At 41.8% G+C, this 22,071-nt stretch overlaps 1 protein-coding gene across 6 annotated transcripts in view; it reads right to left on the reverse strand.

Annotated features, from left to right (window-relative positions):
• celf1 (cugbp, Elav-like family member 1) overlaps positions 1–22,071 on the reverse strand; it is a 31,277-nt gene that overhangs the window by 2,333 nt on the left and 6,873 nt on the right. For 3 of the 6 annotated variants that reach the window (XM_030094133.1, XM_030093814.1, XM_030093731.1), the window contains 13 exons: positions 12,234–12,421; positions 11,124–11,206; positions 10,884–10,932; positions 10,491–10,625; positions 9,170–9,249; positions 8,885–9,046; positions 8,693–8,762; positions 7,740–7,862; positions 7,165–7,278; positions 6,303–6,488; positions 6,070–6,090; positions 4,776–4,919; positions 4,481–4,653 (listed from right to left, as the gene is read on the reverse strand). In XM_030094133.1, coding sequence (XP_029949993.1) covers positions 4,526–4,653; positions 4,776–4,919; positions 6,070–6,090; positions 6,303–6,488; positions 7,165–7,278; positions 7,740–7,862; positions 8,693–8,762; positions 8,885–9,046; positions 9,170–9,249; positions 10,491–10,625; positions 10,884–10,932; positions 11,124–11,206; positions 12,234–12,411 — 1,473 coding nt within the window. In that variant the 5' untranslated portion in view covers positions 12,412–12,421 and the 3' untranslated portion in view covers positions 4,481–4,525. The remainder of the gene's footprint in view (positions 1–4,480; positions 4,654–4,775; positions 4,920–6,069; positions 6,091–6,302; positions 6,489–7,164; positions 7,279–7,739; positions 7,863–8,692; positions 8,763–8,884; positions 9,047–9,169; positions 9,250–10,490; positions 10,626–10,883; positions 10,933–11,123; positions 11,207–12,233; positions 12,422–22,071) is intronic. The other 3 variants (XM_030093898.1, XM_030094057.1, XM_030093977.1) reach the window with 3 other exon arrangements.

The raw sequence follows: 22,071 nt of genomic DNA on the forward strand, positions 1-22,071 counted from the left end.
AAACACTGAAGGAGCGGTTGGGTGTGGATCTAAAAAGCAGGACAGGTAAAGAGTGAAGAACGGCGCACACGTCTGTGACAGTTTGTGGTTTCAACTCACTTCCACTCTGTTACTACAGGAACTGTGTCAAACAGCTCCGTCTGACCTCGTTTGAGCAACAGTCAGCTTTAAATGCTCCACATGGACAGAAAGATCACATTTCAAACACTCTTCACAAATCCATTCAAACGAAAATGAAGTCTTTTATGGAAAAAGTGCAGTGTGACATCCAGTGATCGACTACTGGAGACTTTCTGTAAAGCGGGTGAATCTTAAGGTACTCTAGCTCCACCTCTTCCTGAATGTGGTCGCCATGACAACCAGCTACAGCAGCAATGGAGACGTGCAGGGTTTGGTTCAGAAGCTGCTGAGCTGCTTCTCTCTCCAAATCTTCACATTGTTAGTTTTCCTCCTCATCAGTCCACAGAACTCCTATCTTGTCCATAATCAGCATTTTACATTGTGATTACCTTATGTTAAAAAAAGCATCATACTTATTGCAATTCTGACTTTATTTTGTTTTACCATATTGGCTCGAATATAAGGCGATATGTTTTTCCAGAAACTGTATTCTCCAAAATGGGGTCGTACTATAATCGAGGACTAGATTGTCGTTACACATCCGCGCCGCTAGATGGAGCCAAAGCACCGGTGACCAGAAAGAGAATGAAGCGTCACAGTCGTATGACGTCACAGTGATCTGATGAAAAATGGAGGAACGTGACCATCTGGAACGAAGCGGCTCAGACGCTAGACAAGTGAGCAAACAACAGCGGCGAAGGTTTGATGCCAACTTTAAACTGATGTTCAACACAGCAGAGTCAACAAACAACTGCCAAGCCGCCAAGATATATTAGATTGAAATATTAATGCTCATGAAGTTGAATAGAACTTGAATTTGATGGTTATAAAGCCATTTACGTCATTAATGCAGTTATTGAACCTTTGAGGCTACTTATTTGTTGCTTATTCACTGAGTCACAGCCTCAGATTTTGAGAGACAATATAGTTTATTTAACACTGCAGTAATAGTTCTTGATCTTAAATCACATGAAACGTTGTCTCTGTTGTGAGTTGTCCTAGATAATTGTACAATAAAAAGTTGTTTTATGAGTAACCTTATCGTCAACATATTTTAATTTTCACAAAATGATATTTTGAAAAGTAGGGGTCATCTTATAATCAGAGTCGTCTTATATTCAGGCCAATACAGTAATTGAAGAGCTTACGTGTCTCTAATTTCATGTCAATGACTCTTTCCGACCTGTCTTCTACTTTACACCGCTTTGAAACAAATCCTACATATACGAAAGTGAAAAAAACCTACAGTTGTTATAATTTATTGAATTTCTCTATAGATATTTAATGTGATACTTTAGGTATGAAGAAGTCAGCTGGTGGTCAAGTTTTAAAGCGGACCTATTATGCTATTTTTCAGTTACGTCCTATAGGTCACAGAAGCCCAAAAACATAGTATAAAAGTTTGTTTGCCCCAAATTCATCGTATGTTCAGAGTTTGAGCAGTCTAAAAAGCCGGAGTGGTGTTCCTCTTGTTGACATCGACAAAAGTAAGATTTAAGAACCGCGTGTTTGAGTGTATATTTCCTTAAAAGTGGAGTGAGCAATTGAGGGAGGTGACTGAATTTTTCACTTCTGGGGGAGCATACAGAGGCTCTGGGAGGTAATATGGCTGTAAAGACACCTTTTTAAAGTGAATTTTGCATAATATGACTCCTTCAAGAGTTTTAACCACTTTAACAGTGAAGTACAGTGAAAAATAAAGGTGTGTGGTCAGTATCATCATCTTTCAGCAGTCAGTCAAATTCCAGTTTCCCCAGACGTCCCACCACAGACCCGTAACTAAACATCCACGGGCAGAATGGGCTGCGTTCGTGGAAAATCCAGCCATTTATTTGAAGACATGTATGACAGCGGATTGTGAAACCGATGGATCAGACACACACCATTCCTGTAAAGTCTGGATGCTTCGCAAAGAGCAATGAAAACAAGAATCTCATTCCAGCAAGAGGGAGATGGGTTTTCTGTCCCGCCTTTTCAGTTTTACGGTGTGAGGACGTAAACGATCACAAGGACAGATTGAGACATCACTGTCACATCCACCTGAGTCCAATCAAACTTCACAACAATTGTTCCAATTTTAAACTTTACTCTTCATCATCTAGTTGACGGATGTGAAAAGGAAAAGTGCTGTAAACTTTCTTAAAAAGGATGAATTTACCAAACAGAGGATGCCACATTGATGTCTGGATTTGCTTTTCTAAATTCTTCAGGTACATTCATGCTACACTTTTAACAGAAAACCACCTTCACGTCGAATTCTGACTGTTTTTAAACCGCTTTCTGTGTCACAGGTAGCAGATCCGAGTTTTGAAGAGCTATAAATACTGAGAAATCCGACTAAGGTTTGTTCAAATCTGAAGTTTGGATTAGCAAAGACAACAAAGTCAAAATTTAAGGACAAAAGGTGTAAAAATCAGCAAACACAGGGGTTTTGATTAGTAAACAGATATGCAGGACAGCTCTGTGCAAAAACAGTAATACTGCCAATGTTCTATTCAGCAGTCAGCAGCAGTCAGCAGCTGTTTTTACATTAAAATGAACTAATTCCACCAGCAGTGCAGATTCAGCAATGAGTTTAGTTTTTTTTTTCATCATCTTTTGTTCAGCCTGCTGGTGGAGCAACAGTTTTTCATTTCCTCAAATGCTTTTAATCTGAAGGTCAGTTCAAACGACCTGAAACCAGCATGAAAACAAACTGCGGACTTGAACAAACCTGAAGTTTTTTTCCACTCTGTGAGCCGCGGACAGGATTTATAAAAAGGTTCAAGAGATTAAACCAGTTCCTGATTCTTGTTTTTATTGCATCTTAAAAAATAAAAAGGCTCAAAAAGGTTTGTACATACACAGTTCATGCCACACCGACAGATTGTACACGTCACATAAAGAAACCAACACTGAACAGGCAGGAAGAGGACACACCACCAGTCTTAAAGTCATATCAACTCAGATAAATAATTTAGGCAATAAATAGCTCCCCGACACACAGGGGAAGTATAAAACCTATATAAAAATAGAAAAGGCATAATAGTTTGAATATACAACTCAACATCTGTCTTGCTTCGTAGCTCTAAATGTATAAAAACAGGATTTCCTGGAAGCTGGAGCCACGTCCAGGTTAGTCTTCAGAGAGATTCTCCGATAGTGGCGACGAGACGAGGAGCTGCAGCCGTCAGCGCGCAGGAGCGTCTGATGAGCTCAGAACAAAAACACTGTAGATACCTGATTTCAGAAAGCTCTGAGCCTCCGTTCGCCGTATTGCTAATGACAGCCGACCTTTGACCTGTGGCTAAAGCTCTGCGCTCGCACTCGGTCCGTCTCGTCTTTATTCCCCCAGTCAGAACCAAACGCCGCGCGGGGTGAACGCCGACGTCCGGAGACCGAACAAACCGGCCGCTTCGTTAGTGAGAGCCGTGCACGAGCGGCGAGCACGTGAGGGGTGGGGGGGGGGGGGGGGGGGGGTGGGGGGGGCGGAGGGGCAACAGAGGGGGAGGGGCCGGCGAGGGAGGGGGTAACTGACACACACCGCGACGGGGAGATTCTTCCTCTACTGTTAACAGTGAAGGGAGGCTGAAAACACAGCGAGACACACACACACACACTTCTTAATACTGACACACACAAAGTAACACACACACACAAGCTTCTTAATACTGACACACCCACACAGTAACAACTCTCACATACATGGTAACGCACACACAAAGTAACACAAGTCACACACAAGCTTCTTAATACACACACACACACACACACACACACACACACACACACACACACACACACACACACACGCTAAAGTATCTGTATGCACACAAACTTGTTAATACACACGCACTAACCCACACACAACAAAACACACACAGGCTAACATGCAAACACACTACGACAGACAGACAGGTACAATGACACACACGCGCTCACAGACACACACACACACACAGTGTGAATGGGTATTTGCTCAGGGTTGCAGAGGACCGTGAGTTCAGGAGCGACTTGTGGAGCTGCGGGCGTCTTAAAGCCTGCTGCAGCCTCTCAGCTGCTCCGGGGGACGAGGAGGAGAAGTAAGAACAGATTTGGCACCCAGTGATCAATGTGCAACGTATCGAAACAATCGACTCGAGTGTGAATCATCTACCACAGCAAACTGACACCATGTTAACTGAAATCAAAATTACACCAGTCGAAAGGAAAACAAAGTGCGTAAACCACAAAACAACAGGAGGGGGAGGAGAGGAGTCCAGTCATGTCTCGACACTCCTGCAGGCAGCTCTGTGTGTGTGTCTCTGTCTGGACAAGTGAGAACGCTGAGGAGAGGCAGAGCAGTGAGCGGCGGTCTGAGCCGGGAGGACGCTCCACTTACCAGAACAGCACCCTGCCTAACTAAGTGTGGAGCTCGGCAGCGCCCTCAGTACGGCTTGCTGTCGTTCTTTGAGCGCTTCAGCTGCACCTTCAGTCTTTTCATACCGATCTGGAAACCATTCATGGACTGGATGGCCGCCTGCGATGACACCGGGTTGTCATAGCTCACGAAGCCTGGACAGGAAACGCACACACACAAACATTCAGCTGGACAAGTGAAAGTACTCTTCTCTTTTCTTTCAAATTCATCAAAATGATAAATTTTCAATCACACGGCACAAACACCACAAGCTCACCAAAACACTTGCTGAGGTTCGTCTGCTTGTCAATGAAGACTTTTGCAGAAATGACGTTTCCAAAGGGCATGAACATCTGGAGCAGGTCCTGGTCTCCAAACTCTTGGGGCAGGTGGTAAATGAACAAGTTTGCACCTTCGGGACCTGCCAATGGGAAAATGGCGTTCAGACGATCCTGCTAACAAACCGTTACACCGACTGGTTTTACTCAGTGGGATCCAGAGACGCTGGGATTCAGAAAAATAGGAAAACTGAGGTCAATGATGTGGAAATGATTTGAACTGAAGATACAACCTCCAGAAACAGAATGAACTCATGTCAGAATGCAATGGCGTGCAAATCATTCCCTCTTCAGTAACCGGCAAACAATAACACATGTCCACGGTTAAGAAGTTAAATATAAAAAGCATGAGCTCATTTTGACTGTGAATTCATCAACAGAAAGGCTTTGGAGTGACTCTTTTACACATCTGGCCATCATGAAAGTGAATCCTGGCGTCGCCATGCAGACAGGAATGGAGGTCTCATTCCTAAAATTTTAGTTTTGGTATCAGGCTGTGGCCACTGAGTGAAAAACAGACTAATATCAGATCAGAGAGCTTCAATTCCACTAACAAGCTGGATAGAGGTCAGTAAACTGTCTGCTTTTCTGGGAAAAAACGGAACACTGTTCACTTTCTATAGAGGTTGATTTGAATGTGTGTGTGAAACAATCACACTAAATTATTATTTTTATTTTTTCAATTACATTTTGCATGTGCCCACAAAATATTTACAGTTAAGGGTCGTTCTCACGCTCTTGATTTATTAGATTTTATGTGGGTGGAAATGCAATAATTGAGTTTTTTTGTTTTTTTTTATTAAGATCATTTCAGTTGACAGTTCTTTGTGTGAGTTTGATAGAAACGTGTGACATGTGTAACTGGCTGTATTGTGGAGGTTTTCTCATTCTCTATCAGACTGTGTCAGAGTTCTGGTTGTGAAAAGCATGACTGATAAAGTGGCAATGTTTTAGGAATACGAGTCTGCAGGACACTCATGTAAATCCAGATTATCAGGTCACATCAAGCTGAATTCAACAGTCTGTTTCAAAAATAATACTGATAAATGGGGATTTTATGATTTGCTCATTTTAATTCGGTGAAAAAAAGAAAAAGAAAAAAGGTTTGCAGTGGCGACACCTTGTGAGATGCACGACTGATGGCAGGGAGGAGGCGAGCAGAAGCGTTCAGTCGCGGACTTTGTTGTAGAAATGGTTTGAGGCCGTGTTAGAGAGAAGGTGTTGAGATCTTACCGGTGCTGCGTCTGTTGCTGGCTGGTGCAGCAGATTTAAAACAAGACAGAATCCTTAGCAGAAAGTGAGGATAAAACACACAACACACCTGCTCACACTCCTCAATCAACACTCTGCACTACCAACTCCTCTAACTTCTAACACAACTAACGTTTGATGGGGCACGAAGCCACGAAACATTTTCCTCCGGACGGCCCACTGCTAGCCAGACAGCCTGCGTCTGGAGCACCCACCTTCTTTCTGGCTGCCTGCAGCGGAGACGTTCTGCTGAGACAGCAGGCTTTGGTTGTACAGGCTGGGGAGCGCGGCGGCGGCGTACTGCTGGATGCCCGAGTACGCCTGGCTCAGCGCCTCCATGGTGTTTCCTGAGCCGTTAGAGAGCCCTCCGGAGCCCAGGCTGCCGTTGAGCGCCGCCATGCCTGCATCGGCGGGAGAAATCGGTCATGATGTGCAAAAACACCAGTGGAACGTGCAGTGAACAGCTCAAGATGGCACGGTGGAGAAGTGATTGGGTTTTAGTATCAAAACTAAGAAACAGCTGCAAATACTTTGCATTTTGTTGTGAATTGTAGCAGTGTATCTTAATCACATCTGAGGAAAACATAACTCACTAGACTAAGCTGGATTTAATTATTCTTCAGAATCACATTTGTTTTTGTCTTTCACTTCTCGATAATATGAAAAGAATACTTTCTTCCTCTAAAATTTTTTTCATTTAAATTCTACCGCTTAGTTAATTTTTTTCATTTTTGGAGACATTTTTCTTGCTCTGTCAGTAAAATACTGTGATGTTTACTTTTTCTGTCCTACAGTGACATCTAGTGGAGACAGAAGGTATGAACCGCTATATAATGATCAAGTCATCTTAAGAGAAATGTCATGATCTACTGAAAGAAAGCAAAGCAGGGAAATATTAAAACAACAATACAGATAAATTCAATCAAACAGAACATTACTGCAGCCCCTTCATGCCACACTGGGCTTTTATTCCAGTCAATAACAACAGTCCTATTGAGAGAGCCTGTAACCAGAGGTTTGAATCCCACTGCTGACTGACTAAAGCCCGGGATGTGGGAGGAGTCTCCGGGTCTTTACCTGCCAGGGAGCCCATGTTGAGTCCAGCTCCGGCACTGGCCGCCAGCGACTGCAGGGCTCCCAGGGACGCCATGGGGTTCACTGAGGAGTTACTGCTGGAGGTGGGGGACGAGCCTGTCGGGGGAACAAAAACCTGCATGAGGAGAGTCTTCTGAAGCTCAATTTTACTGAGCTTCGTGTTTGAATGACAACTTAGACATTATTAAAATTTTCCAGTTTGGGATTAATAAAGTAATACTCTACTCTCTACATGCGGCGCCACACAGAGCTGAAGTTTCTGTCCTTTTATCAGATTGTTACACGATTTAAGTGAACGCCTCTCTCCATGAGGCGTTCACTGAAAACATCGTCACTGTTCTACTGTGTTGTGCATATCTGCGGATTCATAAAGTAATCTGCAGTACATGACGCTTTTTTAGCTTTTGATTCACTAAAAAAAATCGTCAATGACTTATATTGCTGCTCTGATGGTAAACAGAGAGGAAGCTCTGAGGCTGATCTGCTGCACATCATCTCCAGACGTCCCCGTTCACTGTAACGCTGATCCAGTCCAGTACTGGGCCGTTCTGCCTCACCTGAGCTTGCGAGTGCACTCAGAGGGCTGCTGGAGGTGGTCATGGCGCTGGAGCCTGAAGGCGTGGCCTGGGTGGCCGTCGCTGCTGCCGCTAAAGCAGCCAGGTTCTGCATCGCATTGAGACCTGTGGGAGACAAGGACAGTCCACATTTAGACACAATTTGTGGTTCATCAGCATTAGTCCAAACCTGCACAAAACTGACAGGATCATTCAGCCTGTCAATACTTAGTAAATTCTTTGGAATTCTTTAACAACTGTTTTATTGTTTGGCAAGTCTATGACTGTAATAAAACTGTATAGTAGTGATTGTGTCAGATCTGTGTCTCTACAAACCTCCACACATTTCTCAGATGGACTTGTTTGATTTAATGTATCTAATTACACTTTAGTCATTGTGTTTATCAACCAACTCATTACTCCCCATTTGGAAATAGAAATGCATCCAAAAATGAAAAATGAAGAAATTATGATTTGGATGCTTCCCAAAAAAAAACAAAAAAACATCTCTCTTTATTAAGCTGAATTTGATTGAATATTATGTCATATACAGTATCTTTGTTTGAAATTCCTCTGAAATCTTTTATTTCATTCAACGACAATGTTTCCTGTTGTACTGAAGTGTTTTTTTTTTCCACACGTGAGTTACAGTTCATATTTTTTTTTAAAGCTCTATCATGGTCTACTATGATGATACAGACTATAAAAGCACTTCTCTTTCATTCAATATTCAACAAGCCAGAACTTTTTTTTTTTCTGCAACTTGCAAAAGTGGGTTTATTATTCTGGATGTTAAAGATATTGAACACTAAAAATCTCAAACACTCAGCATGAAAAGTTGAGGATGAACTGTTGTTTTGCCATTTTTTAAAGTTAAGAATGCTTTTTTAAGACCACTATCCCTTAAAAACATGAGGCCAATTTAGAATGCAGTGTGTGTGTGTGTGTGTGTGTACCTGACACAGGGTGCATGTTGTTGAGAGCGTTCCCCGTGGAGGCCGACTGCTGCAGTAACTGTAAGTAGAGCTAGAGTCAGGAGGAAGACGAAAGTGACAGCTGGAGTTAGAGTAGTGACACAGTGTGGTCGGGGGGCTCACTCTGGCATTGTGGACAAACACACACACACGTGCACAAAAACACACACTCACTGCGAGGTACTGAGGGCCCAGACTGTTGAGCCCAGTGAGGTTTCCCCACATGGACGCCGCACTGAGCTGCTGCATCTGCTGCTGCAGCTGCTGGGCCATGCGCTTCTGCTCCTTGTCCTTCTGCGTGTCGGCAAACTTCACCACGATGGGAGACGAACAGCCCTGAACACACACACACACACACACACACACGAGGCACACACTCTCACTCTGTGACGTACTCATCGATGGTGAACTGTGTGAAATCCGACATATAGCAGCTCATGCTGCGAGTGTGAACGTCACCTCCATGGTCTGAGACTGGTGCATGGACTTGATGGCCGACTGAGCCATCTGTCTTGCTGTGAATGTTACAAATGCACAACCTGAAAGAGAGAAAGACTTCACCATGCAGGATACTGAAACTTCACCTGCTGCTTCCTCTCAGCATTAATGCACTAACATGTGCAAATCCTCCTGAATACCAAGGCTGCAAATGTGCTGCAATTTCATTTTCCAGTACACTCCTTGGACATTTCATTCTGATGGCGCGCGAACTGCAGTCCAACTGGGAAAATGTGAGTCGCTCTCTATAAACACTCTATCGCTTGGTCTACATTCGCCAAGGTTTGCTGCTGTGTGTTTTCTAATGCATCAGATAAAGGAGAATCGTCAGCAGCAGTGTGAGCTGCAGGAGCTGGTCTACTGGACAGAACCGCCTCCTCCATGAACCTGTTCCTGGTTCATCGTTTCTCCTAACCTGTCCGGCCGCTGATGGTTGCAGACTGGCTAAACTCACTAAACCTGCTGCACTTGCTCATTTTCTTGCATGTTAAGAGGCTAAACTACAAACCTCCCCTAGGGTTGACTGATTAGTCTGAAGATGGAACGGCTCACTATAAAAGTTTGTTTGTGAGATGAGAGACGCAGGAATGAAAAACTGTCAACAATCAAGTTAAACCAGAAATAAAACAGCTGAAAGTGATATTACATTCCACTGCAAAATAAAGCAACTGTTCCATGCACGGTAATTTTAAAGTGTACACCCACCTTTAACAATATACTAAACTTGGATTTACAAAACAAGCAGAGTTTTTAACAATGGATTGTAGAAAAAGAGGATAATTTAGCTTATCAAGCTCAAAACCCGATATAACCTGGGTTCTTTTCAATAACTTAATTTAACATCTTTAAGTCTTGAGTTACTCAGATAAAAAAAAAAAAAAACATACAACTACACTCAGAACAGACTAAAAATACACACATGCATGATTATTTTTAATATTAGTGTTGTTACATAAGATAATCACTTTAACATCTCAGACAGACACTGATGCAAGATGTGATTGAAAAGTTATATTCCTTGTAAGTTCTTGCTCTAAAATCTGTAAATGACCTGTTTATATTGTTATCCATATACTTATTAATATCATTTCTTTCTGAATATATTATTTTTATGTTAGAATTTCTTTCTGCTTTAATTGCAACTACTACAAGAAACAAGAGAAATGAATGATGAAACCAGCCTAAATAAGTAAAATCAGCCTATACTGATGCCTAACGGGGTCTCCCACCCACAGTGATGTGTTTAGTGGTTGTTTCCAGGTAGAAGCTGAAGCTGAATTACCCCGGCTGAGTCCGTCAGGACCCCGAAGTATCCGACACTCCTCGATCTGCCCGTACGGGGAGAACATCAGTCGGATGTCGTTCTCATTACATTTCTTGGAAATCATCCCAATAAATAACTTCCGATCCTCCACGGCTGCAAAGCAAAACATCAGAGAACAACACAGAATTTATTAACAGTATTTATTAACACGGAGAAAAGCTTTGTAGCATTTCTTCCAAAAGCTGAAGTTAAAATGATCCGCTCACGTTTTCAAGCCTGACTTAAATGAGATACCTGGGATTCCTCCCTCCTGATCATCAAGCTGATAAATCTGCATCTCATTGTGCAGCCCTGGACTGACTGACGGAGGACAGAACTCTTACAGCATGAATGGCCGTCACAGCTACGTACCATTGTTCTTCTCGCTGTCAGCTGGCTTCATTTGGATTGGATGGTGCATCTGAACACACAGAACACAAGATCAGTGTTAAAAAGAAGCACATTCTGAATCAGCGCCCGGTTCGTTTGTTTACGTCTGTTCATTCCACAGACTGAAGTCAAATCTGCAGCCTGGCTCAGTTTTTACCGACCCGAGGGGGGAAAAAAAAACCTGAGAGTGAAGTGCAGATGGGAGGGTCGGAGGTCACTCACCCCGGGCAGGATCTTCATGTTGTGCAGAGCGTTCTGTGCTTCTAAGGCTGATTTGCGGGTGTAGTACGTTATAAAACAGCAGCCTGTCCGGGAGGGAAATGAGAGAAGTGATAAACAGCTGAGGTTAACAGTCTGTTTACTCTGTTTCTGCCCGAGAAGAGCAAGAAACCAAAAACATTCAGCCATGTAGACGAATCACCCTGTCCATTAAAATCCAAACAGTGCTTTTAGGAATCTCAAGCATTTGCATTTCTTCTTTAATATGTCCAGGTATCTCAAACAACTGCTCATCTGTATTTTTTTTTAATTTTTTTAACTGAACTCCATTGTTCACATCTTCAAACAACCTTTCATTTTTGCTTAGACTGTTAAAGTTTATCAAAAACTCTGCGTCAAATTATTTCAACGGTGCAGAAATTCGGGTAAACACATTGATTAAGATCATATTAATCCTACATGGGGAAATAGTCAGTCGTCATAGCGGCTACACAGAGCAAAAGGATGAAAAAAATAGCAATATACCATAAATTTTCTAAATGTAAAGAAATTAAAATAAAATATACTATTTATTAAATATTAAAGACGATGTGAAGAAAAACGGACATATTGATAAAATTTCCAAGACATAACTGACTACACGAATGGCTGAAGGAGGAATTTAGTCTTTTTTCTGATTTATAATCAGGATTAATTAAAACATGAACAGACTTTAGGCCTGTTATAATAAATAAATGAGCAAATGAATGAAATGTAACCAAAGGTTACACCAAAAATATAGAATTTTCAGTAGTTTTGTTTTGTGTTTTAAGCCTATGAAGCATGACAATTCACAATCATAAAGTCAAAATAATTTTTTTGTGATGATTGTCACAAATGAAATGTTTTAAAAAACGATAAGAGAAGACAAATGTTTTTTTTATCTTCTCAGATTTATGAAACTTTAAAAAAAGCATTCTTCATTTGCTCATGTTAAATTCCTGAGAATTAACTTCTGTTTCTGCAGTAATTCTAAACATACTATTAATAATTGTAAACTTGACCGACAGTGTTGAAAGGAATTATGAAATTCAGAGTGGTCATATCAAAGCAGGGGCCGTGCTGCCGGCTGACCTTTGCTCTGTGGGGGGTTTTGGCTGCGGTCTCGGAGGACGTTAATCTCATAAACTGCTCCGTACGGCTCGAAGAGCTCCCGGAGCTGCTCCTCCGACCACGACCGCGGAATCTGGCCCACAAACATCTTGATGGCGTCCACGTCCGGCTGGTCGGGGTGGTCCAGAGACCCGTTCATCTTCTTCCCTCTGCACGGGGAGCAGAAAGAGAGAAGAGGCAAACGTATGAGCCTGGACAGAGGCCAACACGTCACAGTATTCACAGTAAACACACTTCATATGAATAGATTCTTTGGAGACTCTTGTGTGCTCGACAAGTGGCAGGAAATGGAGAAACATTAGATGCAGTATGTACGTTACTTGTGAAATCTGGTAATTACAAAGGATCAGGTCAGTGCGAAGGGAGCAGATAAATTACGAGCCCCTCAGGCTGTATTCCTCTGGGCTGTAACGCCTGGTCACCGACTCCATTAAAGAAATTACAGAGTGAGATAAACATGTGCTAGTTGCTAACGCTCATACACCATCACTGTGACTGCATTCAGTTTTTATTCTCTCGGTGAGCTTTTATCTGCTGTTTTGTTTTATCCTTGTCTTGCAGAGTCAAGCCCTTGAGTGTTTTGAAATGTGCTTTAAAATGAGGACAGTCTGAGGAGTGTTTGCCTCTGAGCTCTAAACCGCCAACCTGAAGTAATAATGTGTTTTTACATTGTCCTTGTCTGCATGAGTGAAAAGAACACGGCATGACGCTGAAGGTCAGAACAGAAGTGTGATAAAAGACCTCCAGTCATCAGCTTGTCGGAGCTGTCAGTGCTCACAGAGAGAGAGAGAGATGTGGAAAGCGCCGGGACATTTGGACACGCCTTCTCAGTCAATGTTTTCTCATTTGTTTGACTATTTAAATAGTAGGTTCTCAAAAAGGTCAACGAGACTACTGTATTTTCTGGACTATAAGTCACACTTGTTTTCACAGTTTGGCTGGAAACTTCAACATAAAGACAACTGAGAAAGACTGCACACAAACAAAATGCCTAAAGAGGAAAGCATGATTCTAAAGATTACAAATTACAGGTAGTAAAACACGCAGCCCAAAAAAAGTGATGAGGCAGCAGAAAGACAGTGTGGAGTGAGTAACTCTGGTGAGGGAGTGGTGAAGCAGAGGCTACTTGGTTAAACCAACCGGTATCGGGGTGAGCACCGGTCCCGTTCTGTTCGGGACGCACAGTGCTTTCATTTCTTTTCCACCTTCCCAGAAGTTGAGATCATTTCCCATCTAGTTCTTCATGACGAAAATGACGGAAATGAGGGGGATGAATGGAGAAGAAAATCTCTAACATTTTTATCTCAGTTTAATTAATTGATTTGAGTGCACATGTCTTCATGCAGGACTTTTTATTTACTTTTCAATAAAACTTAATCAGTGAAAGAGATTCATTGACCAATATTTTTCTTTGTCAACACAACTGCCACCAGTTAACAGCGGCTCAGATTAGAGGCCAGATAAAGACCACACAGAGTTCTAGTAGCAGACACATCTCTAAATCAACTGTTCAGAGGAGACGGCACCAGTCAGGCCTTTATGGTCAAACAGCTGCAAGGAAACTGCTGCTGAGGAAAAGCAAGTTGAAGAAATTGGTTCTGGTAAAGAAACAAAAAGGACGGACATTGAACCAGCTGACCATGAGATCTTTGGTTCCACCAACAGTGTCTTTGTGCGACGCAGTAAAGCTGAAGGGGTGGTTTCTACATGCATGAAGCCTGGAGGTGGTGTGACGGTGTAGGGGGCCTTTTCTGGTGACAGTGTTGAGGATTTATCTGAAACTGAAAGCTCACTGAACCACCATGGCTACCACCAGGTCTCAGCATTTCTGGGAACTCCGTCAAGACTGCTAGAAAACCATTCAGGTGCCGACTCCATGAAGACCGTCCAGAGAATGTCAACTGAGTCAGAAGCAGGAATGAAAAAGTGTGACTTTTCTGAAGAATTTCACTGACGACATAATTCCGTATGTTTCCAATCATAGTTTTGAAGCCTTCAGTGACAATGAGAATAAAGAAAAACACTGAATAAGAAGGTGTGTCCAAACTTCTCACTGGCAGATTATTTCTGAAAGCACTATCTGGATTTCTAATTCAAGGCTGTACTAGTTAATTTATTCATTCATTCATCCATTTACTTTACCACTTGGCCCCCACAACACTGAAGTTTGTGTTCTCTCCACTGATGATGTTTATTGTGCATTGGTCTCTGTGCGTGTGTGTCGTTTTATAACTAAAACATACAACAGAAACCATTAGTTGTCTAGCATGCTGACCACATAATTTTCAGCATTTCCACCATTTATTACCATGTGAATGAACATGGGTTTCTCAATGCAGCCGTGTAAACGCAAAATCTATTCTGAAACAAAAACGTGTCTTCAGTTAAAACGGGATCTCAGTGTGACAGGGCGTTAGAGAAAATCACTGAAGAGTGACCTTCAAAACACATTTCTTTTCAGCTGTGGAAGGCATGGAGGAAACCCTCTAACTCAGAGAGAATATGCAAACTCAGCACATCCAGGCCTCGATTTGGACTCACCACAGTCCAGCTGGATTCGTCACCACAGTCTAAGTACTGAAGATGGATTTTGGAAGTTGAACTAATCGAGCTTGGTGAAACATTTCAGAAACACTTCTCGAGTTCAGAATTCTGAATCTGAATACAGTTAAATGACAACATTACGTATCAAATAATTTGACCCCAACAATGGAGAACTGATGGAAACCAGTGTGATCATGAAACATACCGACTGCTAGAAACCACTGAATCAAAATGTGATGACAAAGCATTTTTACTCCCATCATTTTTAAACTGATCAAAAACAGTAATACTTTAATGGGAGGATTAATTTAAATGTAAATCACTAAAACACTGGCATCAAAGTACAACAACAAAAGCAGCTGGGTTCCTGAGCTGTACGAAGTGTTGTACTGCTGGATATTTGAAGGACACAAAACTTCTAAAAACAGAAATCACAGTTCTGTAATTTAGTCATACTTTGATATCAATTTCTCCATATCTGACATGAACAACTGCAACAGGATCACCTTGTTTACATCACAATTGATTGCAATATTTTGAATGGCAGCTCCTGTAGAGTGACATGTTACACCACCAGGTTCCACTGGGTGGAAACATACTGTGACAAATAATCTGTACGACTAAAAAAAAACAAAAAAAAAAAAAAAGAAGATTATCTGTTAATTTCCTCTAACTGAAAAAAAAGAATCTACTGAGTCTGTTCTTTTTGTACAAGGGCTACCACATGGGAAGACAAATGCTAAAATGTACTCAAATGTTTTGACCGTTGAAAACTGAAAATATAATAAAGTAGAGAATGCCAAAACCTGGGCCAACACACAATAAATCACTCATGCTACGACACTCCCAGACTCCATTAATGGTAAATTGAAATTAATCCAACCACAAATCTCAACAAAACTTTGTAAGTCTTACAAATGACTCTCTAAAGCTGTGTGTATATTACAGGAATTCAGAATACCTGATATCCATGAGTTATCACCTGAGAATGAAAAGTGTTTGTTTTGTTTTCAGTCACAAATCATGATTATTTCCAATTGAAATATCCAGATGCTATTATTTTCGTATGAAAGATCTCCGAGTGAAACGCAGACAGAACAGTAACGCTACAAACGTGAAGGTTCCAAGTCCATCCCTGGGGGAAGAGAGGATGTACGTTTGACAGACTCATACAGGATGGATTTTATAATCTGAGCAACACTGTTAGCCGCAACAGATATCAGCAGTGTCACATACATAAATGCGACCCTCTGTATCGAGTTCCACGTGCTCTTTGTGTTTGGATTTTCCTCTGATACGCCGCTTCATTACCTGCACGATCCAGAGAGATGCTGATCAGATTATCTGGTGTCTGGGATTACGAGTCTGTGTTTGACTGCTGATAGCACTGTAAAGTATCCAGAGCATACCTTTTCCTTCACACAACTTTAACTGGACAAATTCTTCCTGTTGCTTTAGAATAACGGCCCACCACCAATATTCCTGACCACAGTTTAGACTCCAAAGAATAAATGTACACAAGATTGCTTAATATTATAAAAGCAAAGGACTCAGTAAAGGAATACAACAGCTGCTCTGCTCTGTAACTACACTGACTTTCCTGTTGAATGTGAAATGTTATCTTAGCTTTTAGAAGGATGGCAACTACAATTCATTCCCAGCAAAAGTTTTTGCATTGAAAAGTCAATTTTGAATATATGAGAAAATGAGGAAAAACAAGAAGTTAGAAGAAATTTGTGCAAACAAGCATTTTTCCGCACACAATAAGCCTCAAAAGCAGATGCAAACCCCAATGTCTCGCCTCTGTAGTCAGTTATAAACCCTCTGTACTGAACTAGGCACTACACATCAACAGAAAAACAGAAATCAAAAGAAACAAAGATCATGCCAACATTAAGAAGTCTGTTCTTCTCTTTTGGAGAATTCGGAAAGAAGCAAAAGAATCAATATGTATGTCAATCAAAACTTCAACACTAAGAAATATGGAGTATTGAAAGAAACATGTCTGGATAAAAGTGGTCGGTCCTAAACCACAACTGAAAAAACAGGTTTCTGAAAGGAGACAGGTGACAGGAGCAACGCCTTGATGATGGGAACGGTGTGGTTAAAATAATGAGGCCTGCTGGGAGCCCAAAGGAACGGGCTTGACTTTTTTGGGGTGACCTTATCGTCCTGACTCAATATAAGAAACATGGCTCAACATGAAAGCATGAATACTTTCTGGGAACAGTCAGTGTTGGTCCAGGAGCTAGCAGTGAGACAACACCATAAACTGGAAACCTTGGGAAGAGCTGCACGATGGCATGAGAAGAAAAAGAAGAGGCATTTCAGTTTCCTTATTTTTGTCATTGTCACATTGACCACATGTGAACAAAACCATAAAGAGGATGAAAGAATGAAAAACAACAAAAACACCATTTCCCTTGGTCACAAAGTAAATGCAGTGCACTTTAAAATGGATTAATCCAAATTCCTCTGAGGATCACGTGAGGACCTTGGATTTAATTTAGAATGAAGAGGTAGGATTTCTCAATGTCGGACACAGAGAACTCTGAAAGCCTTTCAATGGGTGAACAGTCACTGAAATGTACAGAGTGACTGGTAATCTCATGATGTTTGGATGGATGAACAGTCATTAATGAACACAGAGAAGATAAAGCTGCCCAATAACCATCCCTGTGGAGCGCCTGTGCTCAGGAAGTCCCAATCTAACCATCTATGAGGTGTGGAAGTCCAGAATGCAAGCACACATTGAACTGAGAGGCCAGTTTGTGTTCCTGAATTTAATATCATTCACATGCCGTCCACTTCAGCATCCCTGAACGACCAACACAACATACCAGCAGACTCTGAGGTGGCTGAACTTTTTTTTATTTTTTTTTTTTATGGGGTGAGGGGGGGGAGCTCAGTCTGAGCCAACAATGTCTCCTGTAAATTAGACCAATGACCCAGGGATCACATCTATATCAGAATAACATATTTTGAGAACATGTTGATTGAATTAACATGGACTGGAATACATGTCTCACTTAGGAAAACAACACTCAATGGTTAAATGGGTGACAGTACAAAATTCTACTCTGACTGGTTATTTATATATGATGATAAATAAGATCTAGAGATTCTGAATGGCTTCATTAATCAAGGATGGCACATTGATCAATGAGTCTGGCCTGCTGTCTTTGTATGGAACGTGAATTTAATGGCACAAACGGGTATGTTCAAAAATGGTACAGATATCAATCAAGTTAAAGTTTTCAACATCAGCACATGATAATGACAGTATTTAAGGTCATTTTGAATTTGGGTTCTTGAGTTCAATTATTTACAATGTTGGATTTTAGTTTTCTTAACTTACATATAAAGAAATAGAAAGACTGAAAAGTCAAACGGGCTCATTGACAGTTGAACTGCCATCAGCCCTAAATGTCATTTTCCACAGTGATGCTCTTCATCAATTTGGAAAAGGGGAGTTGGTAGATTAGTCCCCTTGATTTTGATCATTTTTCAAACCCCTCCCAAGTCAATCAGTTGCTCGGTGTGACTGAATAATAAAGACCATTATGCTGCAGGGTGGACTCTGACTCTCATATCCAGCAGACAACTGACAATATAACAGGAACAAATCCTTCAGCCTAAAAATCTGATCAGCGTCACAAATTAAAATCACATTCAAACGTATGATTCTAAAACAAGACCGTCTTTGAAAAATAGTAACCTGCTCAAAACTAAATGTGACACTAGATATTTCGTGCAATTACGCTGATATCTTCAGAATTATGGTCTTATGTTACTTCCAATAAGCCAACGTTGAGATAACTTCTCAAATAAATACAACCTCTTTTAATGCTAAGTGTGAGATTGAACATACTTTTAGTCTCACAAAGTTTTAAGGTTTAACATATCTCAGAAGAAATTTTGATAAAGTTCTGAGAAAAAGCCTTCTGCAAATCAGACCAACATTATCCAGACTGAACATGACATGAGGATATTTAACAAGCACCTTACATTGAGAGAGAGAGAAAAAAAACATACGACCAAATGACCCAGGGAGAGAATCATGTAATAATTAAAAACTAAATCATGATAAAGAAAAGACTGACTGGACAAGTCTACAGGATGTAAAATGCTGAGAAGACAGGTGGAGAAAAGTACTCACACAGGACTGGAATTCAAAGAGCAATGGTCCACCATCATCTCCGGGAGAAAATCCAGCTTAAAAGAGGCCATGACGGCAAAAAAATGTAAAGTTCTGTCTTACTTCTTCTTTAACACAATGAGGTCAATCTGACACAGCAATTAGACGGTGGTTTTAAATTCCAGATCGTGCACTTGTTGCTGGACACTGGTGTAATCAGGCGAGAGTGCACAAAACGCACGGAAAAACAGCCTCGTGACAAACCAATCCACATGGACGACCTGTTGACTGGAACAAGGACACGACAAACAAGATCTGGCCGAGGGGGACGCCTTCGCCTCAGATGTGTGGAGCGCACGAACGACGGACACAAAGTGGCAGGCCTTCAGGTTGGCTTTCCAGGTTCTGAGACTGGGACTAAACACTGTGTGGAGATCATGGAGTCCAGAGGGATGCTGGGATAACTGGGGCCAAAGGGAGTAATGGCCATTTGGCCCACCACAATCAAAATGCTGATGATCCATGGCCTTTGTGAACATTTCTACTAGGCCAGCAGATCTGGCTGCAGCGTCAGATAAACAGGGTGTCAGATTGATGGTGATAAGGCCCAGTGGGCAGAGGGAATGAAAGGGGAAGAGAATAGTACTCCCCAGTCAGGAGCTAATCCCTGGACTAGCCACACCAGGGGCTAACAATTAGGTTCCGGCCTGAGGGGGGCTGCGTTCGCCCGGCTCTCCTACATGCTACACTGGTTTGTGTGTGACTTCTGTGTGTAAAAACAGAAGTGAGGCAATGTGAAATAACGCTGGCTTCGGCCTTTGTGCAGCCCACGGTGCACACAAAAACTTACATGCACGTCTAAATCTAGAGCTATTTCTGTCATTACAATGTTCAGTGCAACTACAGTCAACGTGACTCAATACTGCTGTGTGTTAGCACACATTAAATAAGTTTATAGATATATATTTTAAGGAATCAATGAGAATATTGGCATAAAACAAACACTAATTACAATCTCACTGAATAATAAAAGATTATTTATATAGAGACATCATTGGCCCATGTGTCTTCCAATAGTACACTATTCATTGGTATAATGTCCCGTTCACTGTGCCATCCAATGGAGCAACACCCTTAAAGGGATACTTCAACATTTTGGCAAATTGGCCCATTTAGCGCAATTCCTTAGTCATTTGGAACAGCATACTTACTTTTTTTGTGAGGGTGAGCTGTTGTTTATCCAGAGGTGAGTCGGGGAAGGTTTTCGGGATGGACACAATGGAAGTGAATAGTATTTTTGGTTCCCCTCGTCAAACTCATCAAATACAAAATCCAACAACCCCAAAACACCTTGGTGGACACGTTATAATCCACATATTCACTACGCTGTGAAATATTAATGCAAAATTACCAGATTGAGTTGTTTATGCGAAGATTGCTAAGACGGAACTACTTACTAAATATGGCGTCTGGGCGTAGTGATTTCAAAAGAAAAAGTAGTTCCCAGTATTTGCTTCAGTGTCGTAACGCTACAATATTATTTGTTGGTGTTCCACAGCGTAGTGAATGTGCGGATTATAACGTTTCCACCAAAGTGATAACGATATATCGTTCAGCCCTATACTACAACCTATTGTACAACACCCTTATCACTGCACCACCCAATAATGCAAAGTTTTTTATGCTGTGCTACCTTATAGTGCAATATCCTGTACACGGTACTGCCCAAAGGTTCATGTCAACACTTTAAAAATAAATACCATACTAGGCACGTTTACATGGACCACGTATAAGCGGATTGTACATGGAGCGGATTGTAAAATGTGTCATGTAAACGACCGGGTGGATCCGCTTCACTCGGAGCGGATTGTAATTTGGAGCCGATTGTATGAGGTGGTCTACACCGATCGACAATCTGCTCCGTGTCCCTTATAAACGAGCATGACAGCGGAGCGGATTGAACTGGGGGAGTGTTTGTTCTGCGCATGCGTGACGTGCCAGTAAACGGGAAGCAGCACAGTCAAAAAACCAGTAGAGAAGTAGAGGTGGTTCAAAAACACTTTTTTAGTAAAGAACCCCGACAGAAAAAACATTGGAGAGGCGAGATGGAACCAAATCGCGCAATAGCGAGTTGTATAAAGAGCTCAATAGCAGAATACAAGCGATCGCCGGCTGGTGTTATGGATTAACTGGTTCCCGTGTTAACGAATCACGGCGGAGGTCTGTGTAAACACAGACTCATTACAGCAGTTGTTAAAGTAAGACTCACAAATGACTTTAAACGTATACACTCACTGTAACTGTCGATAACCGATGTTCGCCAGAACGACTACATTTTTCAATCATGTATTGTCACAAGTTAACACGTGCACCAGTTAATTCGAAACATCGACGCGCGGAGCAGAGCTCACACCGAGACGTGCCGCTCGGCGCAGCGGTGCAGCAGCCAGGGGAGCAGCCGCTCCTTCAGCAGCAGCGTATCATGGACTTTTGGGACATTATTTGAGCAGATATCAGCAGATAAAATCACTCTGCTCGGCGCTGAGGACTGCTGCTGTGGAGCTAAAGACCTGCAAGTTCCTCGTGAGACTTTGTGCGCATGTCACAGGACGCTGTATAATCCGCTTCACCCAGGGTCCTTGTAAACGAGGATTCATCGTGGATCACTACATGAATACACTCCGTTTAATACGATTGTTTACAATCATATTGAAAAAACACCCATGTAAACTGGGCCACTGTCAGTTCTGCTACCGAATGGCAGTTACTGGCAGTCTTCTTGAATGTCATGCTACATATTTGCTGCTCAATTGCATGATTGTGAGACTGAACCCTGACTTTTGTGTTGTATTCCTCATTTATATTTTTAAATGGAAGTGTCCTTGAGCAAGACAGTGAACCTGTATTGAGGCCAATGGTGGATGAGCACATTGCCCAGCTACCATCATGCACGTGTGACAGTAGAGCACTTTGAAAATACACAGAATAAGAAAAGCCTAATTATTTAGCATATTGTTGCTGTGACATTCACTCTGCAGTAGATTTGTGCCAACTGGCTACTGAACGATTGCTTCCCCCTTGGCAACGCTACTAGAGGGTGTCAAGTGTGTAGTCAAC

Source organism: Salarias fasciatus, chromosome 1 (genome assembly GCF_902148845.1).
Source record: "Salarias fasciatus chromosome 1, fSalaFa1.1, whole genome shotgun sequence".
NCBI lineage: Eukaryota > Metazoa > Chordata > Actinopteri > Blenniiformes > Blenniidae > Salarias > Salarias fasciatus.